Source organism: Leptonotus elevatus, chromosome 1 (genome assembly GCF_054856555.1).
Source record: "Leptonotus elevatus isolate MCC_2025b chromosome 1, RoL_Lele_1.0, whole genome shotgun sequence".
In the NCBI taxonomy this organism is placed as follows: domain Eukaryota; kingdom Metazoa; phylum Chordata; class Actinopteri; order Syngnathiformes; family Syngnathidae; genus Leptonotus; species Leptonotus elevatus.
In genome coordinates this window covers 24167374-24188436 of record NC_141239.1, presented here as the reverse complement: position 1 = coordinate 24188436, position 21063 = coordinate 24167374, and the positions used below count along the sequence as shown (strand labels likewise).

At 40.5% G+C, this 21063-nt stretch overlaps 1 protein-coding gene across 3 annotated transcripts; it reads right to left on the bottom strand.

Moving 5' to 3' along the window:
- Positions 1-571: 571 nt before the first annotated feature.
- gmip (GEM interacting protein) lies at positions 572-21022 on the bottom strand. Of its 3 annotated transcripts, XM_086092121.1 has the most exons (22): positions 20818-21022; positions 17979-18069; positions 16596-16677; positions 15582-15621; positions 14661-14726; positions 14084-14209; positions 11943-12007; positions 11742-11849; positions 11588-11668; positions 10303-10464; positions 10104-10241; positions 9849-10039; positions 8614-8696; positions 8461-8523; positions 8281-8361; positions 7573-7715; positions 7284-7460; positions 6069-6206; positions 5803-6002; positions 5398-5725; positions 4602-4704; positions 572-1624 (listed from the first exon to the last, which is right to left on the bottom strand). In XM_086092121.1, exons 1-22 carry the CDS (start codon positions 20861-20863, stop codon positions 1086-1088), a joined length of 3051 nt encoding a protein of 1016 aa, XP_085948247.1. In that variant the 5' UTR covers positions 20864-21022; the 3' UTR covers positions 572-1085. The 3 variants fall into 3 exon arrangements, with proteins under 3 accessions (XP_085948247.1, XP_085948258.1, XP_085948265.1); XM_086092132.1 differs by lacking the exon at positions 14661-14726; XM_086092139.1 differs by lacking the exon at positions 4602-4704 and having other exon boundaries at positions 1463-1624.
- Between the last annotated feature and the right edge of the window lie 41 nt (positions 21023-21063).

The window sequence follows — 21063 nt, the reverse complement described above, 5'->3', positions numbered from 1 at the left end:
ATGTTTAAAAATTCAAGTAAAAACTCATGTGAAAGTTGACGTGCTTAAAACCCGAACGGTTGCTCCTAGTAAACGATTTATTTGCCATTTTATGCTGGTGGCGAGCGCGGGATGGTGCAGTGAGAGAACAGCGCCCCCATGTGTCGAAACAGGAGAGATGCAGGAATCAAATAACAAAACCCACATTTTCATGCACTTCGCAAGTCCAAAAACACATACCAAACACATCAAATATACGCGTATTTTTTTGTAGACACAACTAAACACAAGATACGTACTTTGCATCACTGAATCAAAAATTCAACCATAATAGGCGTCGGACGTGCGGTCAGAGAAGGCCAGGCCAGTACAGGGAGGCAGTGCCGCACTCACTGCTGCCCCCTAATGTTCTTTCCTTTCCCCGGCATGTGAAGCGTTAAACTAAAAACAAACAAACATTAAATTATGTTCCATTTTAATTCTATGATCCGTGATTTTCTTTCTCAATCCAATAATGGCAGTGATTTTAGAACTAAAATAGATGATTTTGCATATTTTCTGTTCAAATGCATGGAAGCACGCACACATCAACTTAGGCAGGCAGTTTTTATTGCGTGGAATCATACAGGTTACTAGTGGCATGGTGGCCATCGGAAATTTCGCAACTTTCCCGAGCGGCTGGTCAATTTCTGAGCCTTATTTGAAAGATGTGTTTCAATGAAGGTCAAAGACAGGCTAATCATCTCATCTTACCTCCAGTGCCACTCACAATGGTGTATGGATGGTGCGAATGTTTGGCGGTGGTCAGAGGTGCACATTGGCAACCACGCTTCCGTCAGTCTGCTCCAAGGCAGCTGTGGCCTCATATGTAGATTACCGCCATCAGAGAATGAATATTGTAGCATCTATTAAAAAAGCGCTATAAAAATCGGATGCATTATTATTATTATTGATCTATTTTTTTTTTTAAATTATTATTATTGTTATGTGTAGCCTGCTTCAGTCCATTTCAGTCCCTCAAGGTAAAACTAGACTAGTGTGAAGGCTACAAAATGAAATAAGCACCACCTCAGTGCCAAGACACAGTAAAAGTAGCAGGATGCTCCTCACACAAAAAGTTGTTCCTCCTTGCCTGATTGGCTACGCCTCAGTTTCAGACCGGACAGAATCTTCTGCGCCGGAGAGGTGAAGTGGTGATCTGCAGGAAGTGCCCTGGGCGAGTGACACAATGCCTTCCTCTGTGCACCCGTACCGGAGCTGTTCACGTTAAGTCCGGCCGCGCCGCAGGCCACCGGCTCCAGTCCGAGCATGTGCTGCACGACGTCCCGCGGGCTGAGTGGAGGAACGTCCTCTGCGGCACCGGCGGCCCGCAGAGACGGGCAGATGCCGTCCAAACTCCGGGGTCGTCCGTGCGTGTTTCGCTCTGGGGAGGAGCTGCGACTGCTGTCCGCGCTTCCTGGAGGGTCCGCCGAAGGCACCGCGGGCCGTCTGGCGTCGCAGCTCTGGCTGTCGGTTCGGCCTCTCGGGTTGTGATGGCGGTGGTACTTGACAGGCTGCCTGGTGAAGCGGTAGTGTGGCTTGTCAAAGATAAAGTCCCGCGCTGGGTCGTGATGAGTCTTGCTCAGGTCTCCGCTCATAGCCAGGACTGGGACACCAGGAGGAGAAAAACATACGGTTTATTAAATAAAGTCGCGACATTCAGGTTAATGCTTGTAGGCCTGATGCACATGGAGCGAGTGACGGGAAGGGACAATCGTTAAAAAATATAGTCGGCAACTCATGTCAGCATGGCAGGCAATTGGCACTTGCACTTATAACCAACTCGTTCGCTGCAACGGAAAAACCGCGCCCCCTGGCGTTCTTAAGGAGAAACAATGTTTTGAGGTGCCACACATACTACTTACTGTATACGGTATTTCATTTTATTTTTTAAAGCGGATAGTCCTGGCCACTGTAGCTCTTCAAGTACTATAACAATACAAAGAGAAGAAACTAAAACGAACGCAATAACTAAAATTAAAATTCAAAAAACATTTTCGTTAACCAAATAAAAACAAAACGAAAATGCTTTTCAAAAAACTAAAACTAACTGAAACTACATTTTACATTTACAAAACTAACCAAAACTAGAGTATAAATGTCCTTAGTTTTTGTCTTTAGTAAATAACTCATTTACTGCCATTGAGAGCTATTGACGTAAAAAAAAATCTTTTTAACTATTTCTATTAGTTTAACGTTATTTTTTTTAAAAACTTTTGTTAACAAGAGTATGAAAACCTAGAAAAAAAATTCGAACAGCTATAAAATTTGTGATTAATCGTGAGTTAACTAGTGAAGTCATGCGATTAATTACGATTACTAATATTAATTGCCTGACGCCCCTAATTTAAAAAATAAATAAATTCTTTAAACTTATTTTTTTTTTTTTTAAAGAAAAAAAGATTATTAAAAATTAGGGGGCGTCAGGTGATTAATTTTTAAAAATTTAAATAAGTCACATGACTTCACTAGTTAACTCGCGATTAATCACAAATTTTATATCTGTTCTAAATGTCCAATAAAAAAATTCTAGGTTTTCTTACTCTACGTTAACAAAAGTAGAAAAAAAAACGTTTAATAGAAATAGTTCAAATGAATTAATGGCAGTGAGTTAAGTTAATACATGAGCCTTTGGGGTTGATTTTAATTAAATGTGATTTAAGTATATTTATATCTCACTGACATGTCTGGGAGGCAGGTGGATCGGAGCGGGGGGATATCATTTCCCTCTGCTCCATCTCACCTGCTCCCAATTTTAATGCACCACACACACACACTTGTATATACACTGGGTGGGGTCACATTCATGGGGTCATGGGGGGAGCGGGGGCTGTGGGCCGGTGGGGTGCCTGGCGGGCCTGCGGTGCCCCGTCCTGCTGCGTTGGGTTGGGGGCGCGGGCCGTGTTGGGGTGGGGGGCGCTCCTGGCTCCTGGGTTTGCTCTCCGGCTGGTGGCCCCTGCGGGGGCCGGGGGTTGTCCCTTGGCGCTGCCGTGGCCTGGGGGGCCCTGAGGTGTTGCGCTTGCTCTGTCCTGTCCGGGGTCGACGGCTCCCCTCTTTGGTGGAGGTTTTCATGCATGCCAGATCCACCACACCAGCATCTATCGAAATTCAAACACAATCTGCTTCCTCCCCTGGTCGTTGAATCGGTGGAGGCTGGTGTCTGTGGATCTCACTCTGCTTCATCTGTCCTTCCTTTCTTTCCTCAGTCTCTCCTTTGGTCTCTTGAGGTCTCCCTAATTTGTTGGAATTTAGATGTTTCTGGTATTGGTGAAAGATTCTGGTTGGTAACCCAGTGGGTAGTAGGTGATGTCTGGTCGGTGCTGGATTTTATTTTCCTTTCTTTTCTTTGATCCTTCCTCGGGTCTCCTGACAACCTCACGACTCTAGCTGGATTCTGAAGTATTCGGTTTTGGTGAACGGTATGGGATTTTTAATAGGTTTTAGGTGAACTAATGAGTACACACTCACGCACATACAAAATAAAATAAAAAAAAGAGAAAAATAAAATAAAATAAAGAGAGCAATGATGATGACATGTGGAATCGGTAAAATTACCGAATGAACAATACTGATCCCCCCCCCCCCCCCAAAAAAAAAGAAAAGAAAAAAAGTTCATTTATTTGCGGAATAAGGACGTCTGAAAGTGTGTTGCTCGGAAGTGACGTCATCTAGCAGCAGTCAATTGAAAAGCCCCTTAAGATGACCTTGCTCCTAGCTGACAATTTTGCATGTTTGACTTTTGACCCCATTGGCTCACCTTGCCTGCTTTTTCATTTAATTCAGCCAAAAGGCAACGCTAGGTAAGAAGTGCGTTACTTTTTTAATTTTACCATGCTATTTATTAAATCTTGCACACAAGTAATGCATTTAAAAAAGAAAAGAAAACTAATACTAAAACTAACCATTTTTAAAATAACTAAAACTAATAAAAACTGAAAACTAACTAACAAAAAAAAACAAAAAAAAAAAACTAAATAAAAACTAACTAATGAAAATTCCAAAACGATAATAACCCTGCCACAGAGAAAAAAAGTGGCCCAGAATAAAGGACAGAAAGTGGATTTGAGAGACTTGGCAATGATTGTCCAATTCATTAACTATACTTGAGTATTTTGGTGACAGAGGCTCTCCACACCTCACTTTCTTTTTGCCACAAGTATGTAATTACATTTTATCCACATCTAAAATGTGTTCCGAACCTAAATGCGGAACCAAAATGGGATTTTGCAGATGGCAGAGCCTTGAAAGCAATATATTCAGAACACCACTCTCCACTTGAAGGCCAAAGTTAAGCTGTGTTTGCAACAGAGCCACAAAGAAGAACTGAAAATAAACAGTTGAATACACTCAAAGAGAAAGAGAGGAAAAGGAAGGAAGGAGGTCTAACTTAACCACAGAAAAGTCCACAAGTCAGAAAAAGGGAACTACAATAAAAAGTTAGCCAGCAGGAACAAACCCACTCAGAGGACGGCAAGCTAGAATCAGCTTATAAAAATGGACCACAGTACTACAACAATAATAATAATAATTTCTATAAGGCAACTCATTTCTTGTCACTGTTCTATGGCTCTAGTCCTGCCTACCTGCTCTGTCATTGGCTTCGGGGCTGAGCTGGTCCACTGCCTCATTGGATGAAGACTTGTCAGATATATAACCCTCACTCGACTCTCTCTTCATTCCTTCGCTCTGTTGGAATGACACAAGTTGAGTGGCGTGCCTTTAATTAAGGACGCTTGATTCGACTGTAATTGAGTTATACTGAATGACGACGCGTCGATCTGTTTTACAGCGGTGGTTGAACGCATCAAAAGTCACATCAAAAGTGGCATCAGCCTGCAGCGAGCACTTACGTGATCAAGAGCCTGTAATATTTATTTGATTTAGCTGTTTTTATTCCTAAAACTGGTTAATCAAATAATTGTTCATTTTCAATGCATTTATCTTTATAACTAAAAAAATATTTTTTTTATTTGATTCATAAATCATCTAAGAATGACCTGGCCCCATAAAAAAAAAGTCAAAAGTAGAAAAGTTTGCCCACTTTGCTTTTTCTTGGACTTCTTGTTTGATGTTAGTACACAAGGCGACCAGCAGGGGTACCGTCGTCAGGTAAAGAAAAGTCATGGCAATTACAAGGAGCTAGTAACTGACTGGTCTCTAGAAAACTTGCAACATTGCTGCCCCCAAACCCTGTCAGCTATGACTCTGAGATATCCACAAAACTGTAACTGTCCAGCATTTACTTCCATTTCTCAGCTTCAACAGAAACGCCAAGTGTGAAGCAAAACAAGTGGGAAAAAACAAGCAAGCAAGCAAAGCAGCACCTCTTAATCAGGTTTAGAGGAAGAAATTCAATTGCAATAGAGCGAAATAACTCACTTCTAGTGAGTAAGGGCGCTCCCTGGAAGTCGTTCCTTGTTCTGCTCGTGTGTCGAAGTACCCATCCAGAGGATAGGTGCGTCTGGGAGGGGTCTCTGGAAGCGGTGCCGTGGGGGCTGGAGGAGGCGTGGGCGTCCTGGCTCTCTGCAGGAGGACCAAGACTTTGTCGTGGTGCGAGATGAGGAAGTCCACAAGCAAGGCCTGGTAGGTGTTTTCCTGCAGGGCCACCGCAGGCTGGTCCGTGCACACTGGGGGGCGCAGGAGAGTCGGACCGAAGACAATGCCCAAATTGTTGGAGGACATTTTGTTCTCGTTGTTTCTGGAAACCCTGCAGGGATGCGTGGGAGATTAAGTGCGTCATCTGCCTGTAGGGAGGATCCGGGTCCGGTGTCATGTCAAACTTACTTATGCAGGTGGAGTATGAGGTGCTGCAAAGTGTTGTAATGGCAGACGGGGAGTTTCCGCAGTAGCTGCTGCAGGTTACGAACAAGGTCCATGAACTCGTTAGTGTCTCGCGTCGATTCCCACTCGCCCACGTGCTGGATACTCCTCCCCGCAGTGATCAACTCATTGTAGAGTTTGAACGTCAGCAGGGGCTCTGGAAGCTAATTGGCAAAACAATTAAGGTCAGGGAGAAAGAAGCGTTCCAGAAGTTCTATTCGGTGACATACCTCCTTGAAGAAGTGCTTCAGGATGCAAGTGATGTCGTGCGGAGACACCTCTGAGAGGTCCACGTCCTCCTTGAGCTCTTCCAAGGCCTGGCACAGCTTCTGGACGCGGGGTTTGGAACCACTCACCCGATACACCCCCTTAGTGAGAAAACACAAGACAGCTCATAAAAGAAAAATGATACAGTCTGATAGTGTCTTCCATTTAAAATTGTAGCCAACGTTAGTGTCACGTAAGCACCACTCATTTGAGGATGAACGTCTCCAGATCCAGAACACGTCTCAGAGTTTCCAGAAGTCTCAGTAACGTGACAAAAAGTCGCTAACTTGTTGCTGGTCGCTAAAATTCATTCATTTGCAATCTGGATGGGAAGGAATGAAGATGTCCTTTCCTGTATTTTGACTGAAAAGTATGGAGGAGCAAAAATGCCCAAAATTTCAAGTAAATAAATAAATAAAAGAAGAAAATAAAAACCGATATAAAAATATAATTGAAAAATTAAACACAAAAGATTAATATAAATGGAAATAAAAACAATAAAATATATAGATATACATAAAAATAAATACAGAAATAAAAAACGAGATTCAAAAAAATTAAAATAAATGTGGAAATACAAAAATACATTTATAAATAGATTTAAATATCAATCTCTCTCTCTCTCTATACATATATTTTTTGTTGATGTTTTTATTTCCATTTATACAAATTTTTGTATTTAATTGTTTTATTATATTTAGAGCTGTCAAACGATTTTTTAATCAGATTAATCACATCTTAGAATTTTGATTAATCAATTTAAAAAGGCTTATTTATCAACATTTTTTGCCCGGCAAATTGGTTATGTGTTAATTCTTTCAACATTTGATGTTATGAGGACATCTTCAACATTTTTTGATCCACTGCACACGCTCACCCTCCTCTTTTTCTAATCAGTTAATTACTTGCATAATTTAAAATGAAAAAACATGAACAAATATTCTGAATGTCATACACAATAATATTAATAGTGTGATTAATCTGCGTTAGTACATGATTAATGCTTTAACTTTGACGGCACTAATTAATTTTTTTTACATCCGTTTTTATTTTCACTTTTATTGAATTATTTTTTTATTCTGGCAATTTTGGTCCTCCATAGGAAAAGTACCTGAAATCTTTAAATAAAAACACCTGGGAACGGTTTTAAGTCCAAATAAATAAATAATTAAAAATACCTGCAAGGCGAGCGCACGACTCTCGATCTCTGCCGTGCAGCGGCGCACCACAAATGGGACGTCGTCCGGTGTGTCTCGCAGCAACAAAGACAGGGCAACGCCAAACACTGTCCCCTTGTTGTTGTCACACTCCATCTGACACACTTCCATGCACTTCCTGTGCAAACCCAGGCCGCACTGAGGGAGGCGGAAATGAATAAAAAACATCACCGTTCTCCTTTTAAAACTTCTCACACAAAAATACAAATAAATAAATAAAACTTCTCACTGACGCTAACGGGACACACACCTCCACGCATTCCACACCGTTAACGTAAATGTAATTGTCACACTGCTTGCATTTCACCATCTTGCTCTTCAATTTCCTGAGTCGGTGAGTTAGTGCCGCCCGGGACGGGGTGCGAACCTTGACCTGCTGGCCGTCGAGGCACTCTAGAGAAAAATAGCATAAGACACATATAAAAGTTACTTTTGTATTATGTATTCTAAATGCATATTTCAATTGAACTGTACATAATACTTTCGTTATGTATTGTCATGGTGGATTGATGGTTTTGTCTGCCTCTGACTTTACAACAGCCGAGTCCTGATAATTAAGCAAGGACCCCCAAAATTTACTCCGTAGCAGCCACTGGAAATGCATTTATTTTACTTTTTTTTTTTTTTTAAGAAATCAACTCAAGTTTCACCAATTGAGAGAGAAAAGAGTTTCAACAAGCTTTGTTTGAAATTGAACAAGAAGTCGGCCATTTTGGTTTGAAGTAGCCATTTTGTGTGAAGTCCATTAATGAGATATCCTAGAAGGGAAAGTGATTATTTTCTCGTGGTAGTGAAAGAAGAGAGTGTCTTGTGGTATGTGAAATAATCACTGCCTAAATACAGCGCATGTCACTTTGTTTAATGCTAATGTTTTGTACTAAAACGTAATATGAACTGTATTTAGAGTACACACTAGTGATGCTGTAAACAGGGCAAAGGGGGGGGGGGTGTCACAAACCAGATTCAGACGCCACATCACGGTCATCCATGTCATCTGAGAGGAAGTTGTGCATTCTGTACACCCTCCTGTGACAGTGAGCTGCCATGTTTGCATCAACATAGGAAAAAAAACACACTTTAGTCATGTTTTTACAATACTGAGCATGAATTAAAAGACATCACGCAGAGGTGCGACTACCGGGGCTGGACAGAGATTCCAAACTGCCGCCGACGCTCTCACTGTCGCTGAAGACAAATCTCCCTAACAAGCAGCAGGCACACATTGATTACTTGCCATTCAAATGGAAGTGATGAGATATTTATGGATGAAATGGAAACTTGCTGGAATCACCGGGTTGTCTGTAGAGACTGTCGTCTGTGTGAGGTGAGGAGTCCTGCAGGGAGCTCAGGGGGTTGCTGGTTTTTCGCTTGTTGCTAAGACACATTGGGCCATATGGTGGTTATTCATACGCACACACAACCCGACAGTGACAATCCTACAGTATATTCATATTGAAATACGGCATATGATAATAACATATATGAACTCATTCACTCCCAGCCATTTTCACTGAAGCAACCCCCTTTGCTTCCGGCTGTTTGACTGGATTTTGACTGATTTTGCAAGGCCCACAGAATATTAGGTTCTATTGCTATAAAAACATGGAGCCTATCAAAAGAAAGATTAGACTCTCTTCTTTTATCAGGAAAAAAAGTATATTTTTTTATCTGTTTCCGTTTTGCAGCAAATAGCATTAGAATATAGCTAAGTTTAATCATTATTTACAATTCTGTTTATAACAGTGGGGGAAAGAACTTTTGAACTTTTGGTTGATCTCGTATACTCTGCTGCCACCTGCTGGCCGTTTTTGTAATAACTACCATTGCTTCAAGCATTCTCTTCAGTTCAGACGCTGCATCAAAGCCATCTGTATGCTCTAGCATAAAAAAAAACATTAAAAAAGTATAAATACCACTTTGGGAGAATCGTAATATTTAACTCATCCACTGCCATTGATGGCTATTGACGTCAAAAAATCATTTGAACTATTTCTATTAGTTTAAATTTTTTTCCCACTTTTGTTAACGAGAGTATGAAAACCTATAATTTTTTTTCATTGTACATTTAGAACAGATATAAAATTTGTGATTAATCGTGAGTTAAATATTGAAGTCATGGGATTAATTATGATTAAAAAATGTAATCGCCCCTAATTTTTTTATGTTTTCTTTTTCTCGTTTAAAAAGAAAAGATTATTAAAAAGAAAAGAAAAAAGAGGAAAAAAAAGATGATTAAAAATGAGGGGCGTAGGCGATTAATTTTTTTCCGTAATTAATCGCATGACTTCACTAGTTAACAATTAGTCACAAATTTTATATCTGTTCTAAATGTACTTTTTTGGGGGGGGTTTTCATACTCTTGTTAACAAAAGTGGGAAAAAAAGTTAAACTAATAGAAATAGTTTAAATTAATTTTTGACGTCAATGGCAGTGAATGAGTTAAAATAGAACGTATTTATACGTTTTTGGGAGCAAATGAGTTAATAGTCACAAAGAAATGGGTATTAAAAAGTACAAGTTCCTTACCGCTTTCCCTGAGGCATATATTCCTGGAAGGAGAAGACTTGAAGCGGTGTCTCCTGGCGCCGCCTGCTGCGTACATACATCAAGTAGGGCTCGCCAGGCTCCAGGGAGCGGCACGTTAACTCCAGGCTGTGATACCCAAGAGGAACCGGCTCGGTCTGCTGCCGCTGGTAGTAGAACATGTTAACCGTGACCTGGTGGACACGTGGAGACTACGTTAGAGTAAGGACATGTTTTCATGGACATGGTAGCACCGACCTGCTTGAGCACCGTGTCTGCCTGACAGATGAGCTTGCGGGTGTGAGAGATAATTCTCTCTTTGACCTTCACAAGCTCATCCTGGTGGAACTTGGCTTCGTGAATGCACTGTCTGTAAAGTAGCTCGGACTCCATCACCTTGAGCACACAAGAGTTTACATTAGTCTTCGAAAATACTTTTCATGAGGACTTCTCTTGCCTTTGACTGGGCTTCATCCTTGGACTTTCGCCTCTTGTCCAGAGTTTTGAGGCCACCCGGGTCGTCCACGATTTTAGCGGTCATAGCTTTGGCCTTCTCCAGCTCGTCGCATCGCTGGAAGTATTGCTGACGAGACTTTTTCAGAGCCGTCACCGCTTCATTCTGAAAAACACACAGATAAGCATACGGACTTACCCAAGGTTCGGTTAATTATTTTGACCCAGCAGATTGGATTTGGGAGGAGCTAAAACTGGTCGCCATTTGACAAACATTTGCCGATAGTGCCCGGACAGGACTTAATGGCAATGTAAGCTCTGAGGTAGGATGGCTCACAAAACACGGACATTCTTGCGTCTCTTCTGTACTTTCGGCTTTCATTGGTTGCTATGTGCATTTATCAATTGTGAATTTGAGGTAAAGAATCTCAGCAAGTTAGCTAGTTGCCCGACCGCGTTAGCTATGCTAGCTGCGCTATATGTTACAACAAAAACAACAACATTGTTGATTCATCACTTATTTTCATACATTTTAACAACAATTTCAAGTTTTGGGTTTCTGGGAAAGGAAAATAAGAGACCTAAAGGAGAGTATTTGGAGAGATCTCAAAATCGAACATGTTGACCACAAATCAATTTTTAGCCAGAGCTAGCCACGGCTAGTGGCTCACATATATCATGATTGCATTACACTAAAAGCATTTTTACAATCTTACAATGACACTTACTTTAATCAAAATGGTCACACTTTGGTAGACTTTGTCGGTTGGAAATCCTTTCTATGTATCTTTGCAATTCCGGACACCTTTTTGTCCGTTCCCATTTGACATTCCACGGACCCGTGTGAATGGCATACAGTACAATGTGAGGCAAATGACGTTGTGTGAATATTATCTAGAAGCTACGTTTCCCATCTCTGTTCGCCCTATTTTTGCACCATTGTGAAGCGGTTTGTGAAAATCCGGAATGAATGAACAAATGAATGAATCAAAGTAACTTGTAGTAAGCAACACGAGCGCTCGCGCTCGTCTCGCTGGCAGTTTGCCCCACCATGGGCGTGCTGGGTCTATAGGTGGGGTCGGTGACGTCATGTGAATACTATGTATTAACAGTAGATTGTTGAATGGTGACGGTCTGCCCAGTGGAATCTAATATAACTGCGCGCCTGTCTGTCATCAGGGCCACACAATCTCAAATCACACAGAAATGTCACCCAATGTCATGACGCATTGTTCAGATGCTTGACCGAATGCTGTTGCTAAACTAGGAAGTCGTCCGAATTCACTTACCATCTTCCTCTGCTCCTTCACCCACTGCTCCTTGAATTCCCGCCGCCACTTATCAATCTCATTCCTCTTGGCAGCCAAGGCCTTTGGGACAGGAGATAGTGGATTAACAACTTTGCGCCACGGTAACCTTCACGAGGGAGTGTGCGCACTCTACTTGGTAACAGCGGTTTTGCACAAGGTCCGACGTCTTTCGAGAGTTCAGACTGTTCTTCAGGTCTTGTTCGAGAGCCATGGTGTAAATGTACTGCAGTGGCATCGTTTCCTACGCAAGTAAAAGCAACTTTTGATTGTTTCTCAAGTGGCACAGGAACAAGGAAAATGTTTAGAACTAACCATAAGGACTTAAAGCATCTACCTGTGCTGCCAAACTGGCTTTTGCGGCTTCAGATGTCTTCATAACATTTTTGGCAAATTCTTGTTCTGTCAAAAACAAACAAACAAACAAAACCATTTTAATGGTCACGGTGGAATGGAATGATGAGCATCATTTAATCACATATTCCACACAGTAGTGAGTGGACAGAGCAGTGGGGGACAAAAAAAATTACACACAACCAGTGGAGAAAAAAAAAAAGGTATAGGATGACGATAGCATAATTCAATGACGTGTGTGCGCAACTGTTTGGCCACTTATGACAAGACTTGACTTGACTCCTACACGCACATTAAGTTGCTCTTGAAATTTTGTTGTATGTTTTCATTTGTTTGTAATGACAGGAAATCCATTCACATCTAATCTCTAATGCTAACAATTTGTTAGATCCTAATTCTGCCACTTTGTTAATAAGAAGTGCACGCTTTATGCCTGTGTTTATTCACCAAAGGCAGTGCCACCTTTCACAACCTTGCTCCAGTCTGCTAATCCTCCCTCGCTACCGGTAATCCTTTCTGCGTGTGGAGCACCCAATCATCCCTTGAACTTGACATAAAAAAACGATGTCACAATTGTCACATTACTGTTGCTGTTGCTCATTTAATTGTGAATGAGATTCAACAAGACAGCTGGATCCAAACTTCTGCCTTTACAAAGTTAGTTAGAAATACTGCTCTTGTATAGGAAAGCACCTTTACTGTATTTTATAGTAGCCTACATAAGATAGCTAAATATAAGATAGCTAGCTAGCTAGCTAGCTTTCGAGCTATATGGCTATAGCTATTGTAGCCTACACTTGAGATGCGAGTGGTGCCTTGAGATGTAAATGATGGTGACCGGACCCACAAGTGTTTGAGTCACAAGCTCATTTGTTGATTTGACTTACTTGTAAGCAGAAATTTGACATACAAGTGCTGTATGGTGGTCGTGAGGTCAACTCAACTCACTTGAAAACGAGCAGCAGTTTGAATGATACACTGTGAACAATAGTGTCACGCTGTGTATTTAAAACAACCACATATCTTTGCCTTCTACTGTGCTTGCTTAATTCTAACTCAAAATGGGAAATACCATTGATGGGTTAATGAATGACATCATTGCTAGTGTTAACATTTTGAACACAAAGGGTGGTGCAACACGTGTGCACAGATAATATAACAATACTCTCAGGCTTATATTTTTTATTCTCTGCCAGGAACTTAACTTAAAGTGCTGCGGCATGCCCATCTCGGTGTATAACTCAAGGGCTCTATGAGGGGCAGGACAATGTCTTGAAAATGTGGCAAAACCTGTAAAATGTCTTTTCAGTCTATTTAATTATGTCATTAATGCATTTTTTAAAGTCAATTTTGCATTGAATATCCAAGTGAAATTGATGTTTTTGGGGGGCTGGGATAGATTCATGGCATTTTTATTTACAGTATTTCAATGGGGAAAGATGATTTGAGATCCAAGTGTTTTGTGTTACGAGTGTGGCATTGGGACAAATACAATTTGTATTTCAAGGCACCACTACACATACATATCTCGTCAAGGAAATGAAGTTGTCAGAGCAGCAAAATGTACACATATACACTTGCAATAATAATAATAATTTATATACCAGTATGTAAAAAAATAACATCAATATGTGAACGAATACAGGTGGGATTAAAATAAATTTTAAACTAATCTAAGTAAAAAGAAAAAGAAAATGGACACATGGACTGAAGTATTGAAAAAAAATCAGTTCCGTTCTTTAATCGTGCACAATGAGTATGTATTTGACATTATTGGAAGTCATTTCTTGCATTAATTTGTTAATTTTTTTCCCTTAAAGTTGGTTAAATAAAGGCAATTTTAATGTGTTTATTGATCATTTATCTCATTAAGTAACTTTTTTGTTGTTGTTGCAAATAATACAATACTGTAAAATAGTTTCACATACATTTAAGCAATTATTTAACTATGACTATATTAACTATAACAGAAAAATTTACCTATTTTACTTAGTTTATATGCAAGTTCAACAACTTTAATAATTTACTTATCCAGCCCGCCAATCTGATTTAAAAATTAAACAGCCGGGCGACTCAGTATGTTTGTCCATATACGTACGTGTCCATTCCAATCTGTGCACTCACCCAAGCTGAGCTTCTTCTCCATCCAGGCCAGGAGGTCTTTGGCGTAGCGGCACCACATCTTGGCATACTGCAGGGCCGTTTCCACGCCGTCCTCGCAGCGGCACAGCGCCAGATCCGCCTCGTGGGCTGAGAAGGAGTACATCAGCATCACGGCGGCTCGGAAAAAACCCCACTATTTTGTATCAGTGAAGCCCACTGGGAAGCCTGGAGGACTTCCACTCAAGGAAGCAATTCATCGTTTCCAGAAGGTGTCGCTATGCTGTTCACTTCGTGGCCCCGCAAAAAAAGCACCTTGCATGAGGCAGATGACACAAATGAGGGAGTGTTTTGGAAAATAGGCTGAGGCTGTGAGGGCGTTGACGCGGCAACTCCCCCTCTCACTCATTACCCCCTTACCACTCCTTGTGGTTCTTCCTCAGCGACTCACACAAAGTGGAGGACAAGCACACGGCCTCCCGACCTCCAAACACACCGACAGAATCCAGTTAGAGGGCCAAACAAGTCCACAATAAGTGCTCACACAGCCTTAAGTCTCATTTAGAAATCAATATCCAAGTAGATTGTGCTGCGTCCTCACCGTCGTGGAGGATTAGCTCGAGTGAACTCGGATTGCAGGCAGTGACGAGCATTCCAGGTTGGCCACCTGCCCAGTAACAGTTTGGACAGGGTGTTAAAAGGGCTGATGGTAATTAAGTCCAACCAATGGGAGCAGGGAACACACACAAGGCTGCCAGAGATCATTTTCTTTGGACGCACTCGAAATAATCCACAAAACTAGCAAGGGCGCGGTAATATAACCCTAATACTAGGAAAAAGAAGAACAAAAATTATTAACTCATTAACTGCCATTGACGATTATAGACGTCAAAGATCCATTTTAACTACGACATTATAGAAATAAGCACAGTAATTATTCAGGATCTATGTATCAAAAACACTAAATATGCACTTTCAAAACAAACTCTCGTCATTTATAATCGATTACATTTTGACCGTGCAAAAAGCAGTGACGAAAACACACTTGAAAGGAAAGTGAAGTGCTGTTGGTGGTGCAGACAGATGCAAACACGGAGCCAGAGGTTGACCCCCCCCCCCCCCCCCACACACACACACACAAAAAAAGGCCAGCAGTGAGGTTTTGAGATAAATGTTGTCACGCGCTTGCCACCTTCCAATTGCAACCGTGCGGCTTTTCCACACTCCCATTAGATCTGCTCGTCTCCCGCCGCCCTCTGACCTGCGCTTGCAGGGAAAATGTTCCGTGTGTAAGTTTAGTCGTTGCTTTTCTTGGCCTTGAGTTTGTGTTTACAGCCGTCAGGCCAGCAGGCGTAACACCTCGCATGGGTAAAAGAGGGCAGATGCCTCCTGCTTAATCTTTATCCTAATCTCGTTACTGCGCGGCAATTACAACTCGAGGTAAGATACTGGATGAAAACAAGCAATTGAAAAAGATACTAGAAGCGGGATGAAGGAACAAGAAATCATAAAGGAGCCTTACCGGATGAGTTTCCATCAACTTCAATGGTTGCACAGTGTTCCTAAAAAGAACATATATTTAAATACATATATTTGTAAAAATAAGACGATATACAGTCGAACCCTGCTCTGACCTATGACGAACAGTCAAAATCCGTGTATAATTGACGCCCATTGAATTGCATAAGGCAGGGGGCGGGAATACATAAATTAAAAAAAAATGATGATAAACATTCAATATATGTATTCCACAAACAACAGGGTAAAAATGGGGGACTAAATACAAAATAAATATATAATAATATTTTAAAAACATTGCAATTTCTTTTAATTTGTTTTGTTGATAATACAGTATGTTGATAAAACAGCATATGCGGAGGTTGACTGTATGAAATGTAATGTAATGAAAGACTAAATAAAGATTCCTTTCTCACAGGGCCGTAATACTGAATAGGGTTGAACAACTCTGAAAAATAATCAAATTGCAATGTTCCCCCCATCAATATTGCGATTTAATACGTGATTATTTTTTTCAAGGTCAACATTTTTTTTAACAAACACAAGCAACATATTAATCAATATAACAATAAATAATATCAGATTTACTCATACTACATAAATATTTCGGTTTCATAGGTTAGGTTTACGCTAAAATAACGACAACTGAACAAATGAAGATAAAAGGCAGTTTATTTATTTACTCTAATTAGAGTTGTTCACTTAATGAACACTTTGACTTGCAGTCTTTTAAGCGTTCACTACGACAACTTCGCAAAATTTGACCAAACGCGTGTGGCGTAAACAGAAGCATAATGCAAACAAATCTGGGGCTTTATCACTTAAACTTTTCATGTTTCGGGAAACAATGACATGGTATATGTTATATGTTATGTTATTAACTTTAGCGCTACCGACCGAAATGAAGTATGTCTGCTCGCCAAATTGCATCCCTTGCATTCTACTACACTTCGATGTTGATATTAAATCGGAGCAGCTGAGTAAATAATCGTTTACAGTGACAGTGTGGAGCGCTCACAGATGGTTCGTGCTGCTCTGCAAGTTCCGTTATATCTCCAGTGATGCACTCCAAAGTGTCGGACAGCAGCTCGTCCTCGTCACTGATGAGAATTAAGATACACATTCTTGTAAATACAAGTTCAAGTATGCATAGAACAGTAAGACGACAAAGACTAAAAACAACATTTAGTAAAGCTTTTTCCATCATTAATGTGACAAAAACACACCTCATCTGAAAAATCAATACATCTGTTCACACCCCGACACCTTGCAAAAGTGTGCACACCCATTTAGAACTGGAATGTGCCTGTGTTTACAGTAGAATTAACTCATCACATTCAAATTGATTAGTTAGATTTAACCGCCTTAAAATATTGTATAAAGCTCATCATGAAATGTTGCCAGTTAATATACAAACCAAATTTATACAAAGGGAAAGTGAGTACAAATAAGAGGAACAGACATTTTTTCCAAACCTAAACAGAACAAAACAAAACGAAAGATGTATTTCAACTCAAGATGTCAGTCGGTGGAATAATTTGGATTGTAAAACAAAATCTTCTCAGTCTATTTTTATTTTATTTTTTATGTATAAAAGCACAGTTATTGCAAAAATATATTTAGCACAAGGACACACAGTTGAATTATTTTGTAGAATTGTTAAACTGAAAGCGTCTTGACCGCTCGCTGTCATTCATTTTGTATTGTTTTTCTGTGTTGATCAGGGGCAGACAAAACAAGTTTTACTTTTTTCTGTCCTCTTTCATTTCTTTTACTTTATTTTGAATTTCAATATTGCTCTATATTGTCTTTTTTTCTTTTACAACTGAATTAAATAAATTGAATTGAATTCAAATTGAATTGAAATTCTTTCACACCATTTGAAGCACCTCTAAGGAACCTTAGCTGAAGTTCTGATGTTCTAGCAGGCTTTTCCTGACATATGTTTGCTTTCTAGCACAAGCTTGTAGGTAGGCTATATGGAGCTGGTCATAATTTCATAAAAACATAACTTTTGGACTTATGGCCAAAAAGTTCAACTTTGGTTTGCAGGCCTCCACTAGAAATCAAAGCAAATGTTAGGATAGCCTACTAGAACAACTGAACTCTAAAAGGTGGTAGGTGTGTGCCGTCTCTTGATTTGAGTTTGAATGTGATAGATTAATTCTGAACCTAGCCACATCTCAGATGTAAGAGGGTGTGCACACTTGTGCAACTACATTATTATTACATTATTTATTTTTACTTCCCCTCTCAAAAAGATTTTAAAACCTAAGTGGCTCAGGTAGTAGGTCAATGGTCGAATTTTTTTTTTTGTGAAATGGTTTATCTTGCTCTCATGTTTTGATAGGCCTATCACAAAAAAGTATGTATGTACTGTAAATGGAAAAGCAGCACTTACATGGTGATAAATGATAGCTGCAGGTTGTCAAAGTCTCTGAAGATCTCACTGTATCTCTTGGTTTCACCTTTCTGTTCCTTTTTGAGGACGTCTGAAATGAAAAACTGAAAGGTTCAGAAACACACACAAAAAAAGGGCGTTGGACTGGTTGTGTTTTTTCTCCCGTTCGTTGTGAGATTACACATTCTATACATCTAGACACACAACTTCCATAAAGCCATTTTGCACTTGAAGATAATCGAGAGAGCGAAAAATTGTCTTCAGATAATTTTAACACATAACTGGTGCGACACATGAGACACTCATTTCCTCGTTTGCCAACCACATCCTGCCTTGACACAGTCTGCATTCACAATGGATCACTTTATCTAAACCCAAAAAAAAGTGCAGAAGCTAGCAGTCGAGATCAGATTGCGCAATCTCTCACTAACTGGGTTAATGTATTTAAGATCTGTGTCAAACAAACCGCAGCTAAAGAAGTACGAGGTGAGGCAGAAAGTAGCCTGCCTCACCGAAGAGAGCATAGAGGCTCACGTTGCACGTTTTATCCCCCCTTGAAAATGTCTCCAAACTAGACTAGCAATCGAAATGGGATCCACTGTAATTGATAAAAGAAGATAGCTTGCTGGAGCTTTTCAAACCGAGTGATAGACTTGTCAGGACTAGACTATCACTGTTAGGAGGTTTTCACCCAAAATTGGCTGCTATAAAACAAAACGGCCGACGTCTTGTTCAATTTTGAGCATGAGAATTTTATGTAATAGACTATTCCTTCCAGTTTTGTAACGGTAAAACTGGTGTTGGGTGGTGGTCTTTAGGGTGTCCCTTTTCATGGCAACTCTTTGCAATGATCATCAAACTTTGACACACACATTATACGGCGTAACTTGGCAATTTAGCTGAATTACCGTTTGTAAAATACTTTCTGAATGGACTTTCTTTGAGCAAATTCCCTATTAGGAGTTTTTCACTGAAAATGGCTGCTTCAAACCAAAAGGGCTGATTTCCTGTTCAGTTGGGGGCATGGGTCCTTAATACCTTTTGTGTGTCATTGTTTATTGATTAAGTTGGTGTTATTTTTCGGTTTTGTCGGGGTTGGGTTTTGTTTATTATGGGTGCATTTGTTGTTTTTGTGTGTGGTTGATGTTTGTCATGTGTTCCTGATTTCTCCCCTTGTCTCGTAATGTCTGATCACGTCCACCTGTGTGTTTATTCCCTTCCCAGTTTGTCTGACCAATCGGTGCCCTCCGCCTATTGTGTTCCCCAGGTGTGTCTCATTAGTGTTGGTGCATTTAGTTTGTTGTGTTTGTCCAGTCTATGCCGGTCCATTGTCATTGCCACGTTTTTGTCGTTTTCCGTTGCCATTGAGTAAACATGGCAGAAATGGAACATTGAAACGATTGATTCACAAAAATAATCGATCTTTTGGAACGTTCGAAACATCTCCCCACAGCGACATCTGGTGGCCAAGTGTAAAATATTACAATCAAACAGTAGATCAGTGTTGCCAGCCCCCCAGTAAGGAAACTAACTATTGGCTGTCTGTCATCATAATTTACACAACTGGCAATCGAGCTATAATTGTAATGGACGCCATAAGAGAGAGAAATAATATCGTGGGAAACAAAAACTGAATAACTCCCTCACCCCGTCAAAATACGTATAGAAGTACAAATGAGCTTTTTGTTGCTGATACTTGGTTTGTTTTTAATTTATAATATAAATAAAAAACTACATTTCAACAGGCTACATTTCAAAGGCTTTTTTTTGCTTTTTGCGACAGGGCATCAAGTTTTGACAGAAAGTAGAATGGCCTGCAAAAACATGACACCCGTAGCGGGAATTGAACCTGTGTTACCTGGATAACAGACCTTTTACTCAGCCCATTGTGCGAGTGCGTTACCACTAAACCAACCACCGCGTTCAAAGCATTTAAGAGGATATTGACATTTTGTCATGTAGGCAGATGAATCAACGGCAATTTTACATACGAATTATACTTACGTTGGATTTATTTCAGATTCAAGACATTTTAATCTAGTGCAATGGTCGGATTTTGTTTAATTTTAGAAAAGGCACTTGCTAAAACAATGTGACGTTTGGAGGCGTAACGGAACGCGGAAGGCAACTGTCATGTGACATCCTGATTCTGAGACAGATTAAGGAACGCGATTCGAGTCACAAGTTCCACCTGGGTTCCGGTACGTACCAAAACACAGTTTCAATTTTGCCATCACTAGGATTTAGGACCTTGTTGTTTTTGTTGTTTCCTGCTGGCACGTTGTGCACCACCTTGTTTTTTTTCAATTAATAAAACCCTTTTGTTTTTTGGACTCTACCTCGGCCTCTTCGCTCTGCTTCCCCACACTTGAGCCCACAAATACAGCCAACCGTGACAATTAGTGTCCGGTGCTAATTTTTCCAACTTTCCAGAAGGCGTTACTGAGTGAGTTTTGTGAGACCATATCTGAGACCCTTAAAATACAATACAGGATACACACTCTTGCCAACATTGATCAATTTTCAGACATAAAGAAGCCCCTAAAAGCGCTTGGCCTCGAATAAGCAAAGTCACTCACTTCCAGATATTCTGACAGAAATTCCACACGCATTTAATGCCGTTTAGATCACTCCTAACGGCTCAAAAGAGTCGGTCGTAATAATTAAACGGCATCAACTCAGCTAAAAATGATTTTCAGGAAGTCAGTCCAGCTTTGACAAAGAGGATGTTGCACAAAGAGAAGACAACAAAGTGAGATCATTATTTCACACGGGCAAACTAAACATCCTTCATAAACTTAATAGTGCGCTTTCAAATGAAAAATATTTTTATGTTCACCTGCAGCCTGATGGGACTCCTGAGCCTGCTCTTGATCTTCTTCCATCTTCTACACCTGCAGCGGGTTGACTTCTCACCTCAACACCACTCACAGGTCACTTGACTGTTGTGGTCAGGCCCCGCAGGGTGGAAGGTCTTCACAAAAAGGTTCACTGGCACGCCGGTTCGACACGGCCGCTGACTGCATCTTCCTCTCATTGCAAAGACGACGTTGGTCTGTTGCAGTAATAGGAAGAGGAAGTGCGG

Bases quoted from the DNA above. Each gene is read 5' to 3' on its own strand.
- gmip (XM_086092121.1), bottom strand. From the start codon at position 20,863: ATGGAAGAAGATCAAGAGCAGGCTCAGGAGTCCCATCAGGCTGCAG. The intron at 15,622-16,595 runs GTGAGCGCTCCA...TGTTCTTTTTAG, and splicing joins CAGAGCAGCACGAACCATCT to GAACACTGTGCAACCATTGA. The intron at 7,716-8,280 runs GTTTGTGACACC...ATTTTTCTCTAG, and splicing joins TGATGTGGCGTCTGAATCTG to AGTGCCTCGACGGCCAGCAG.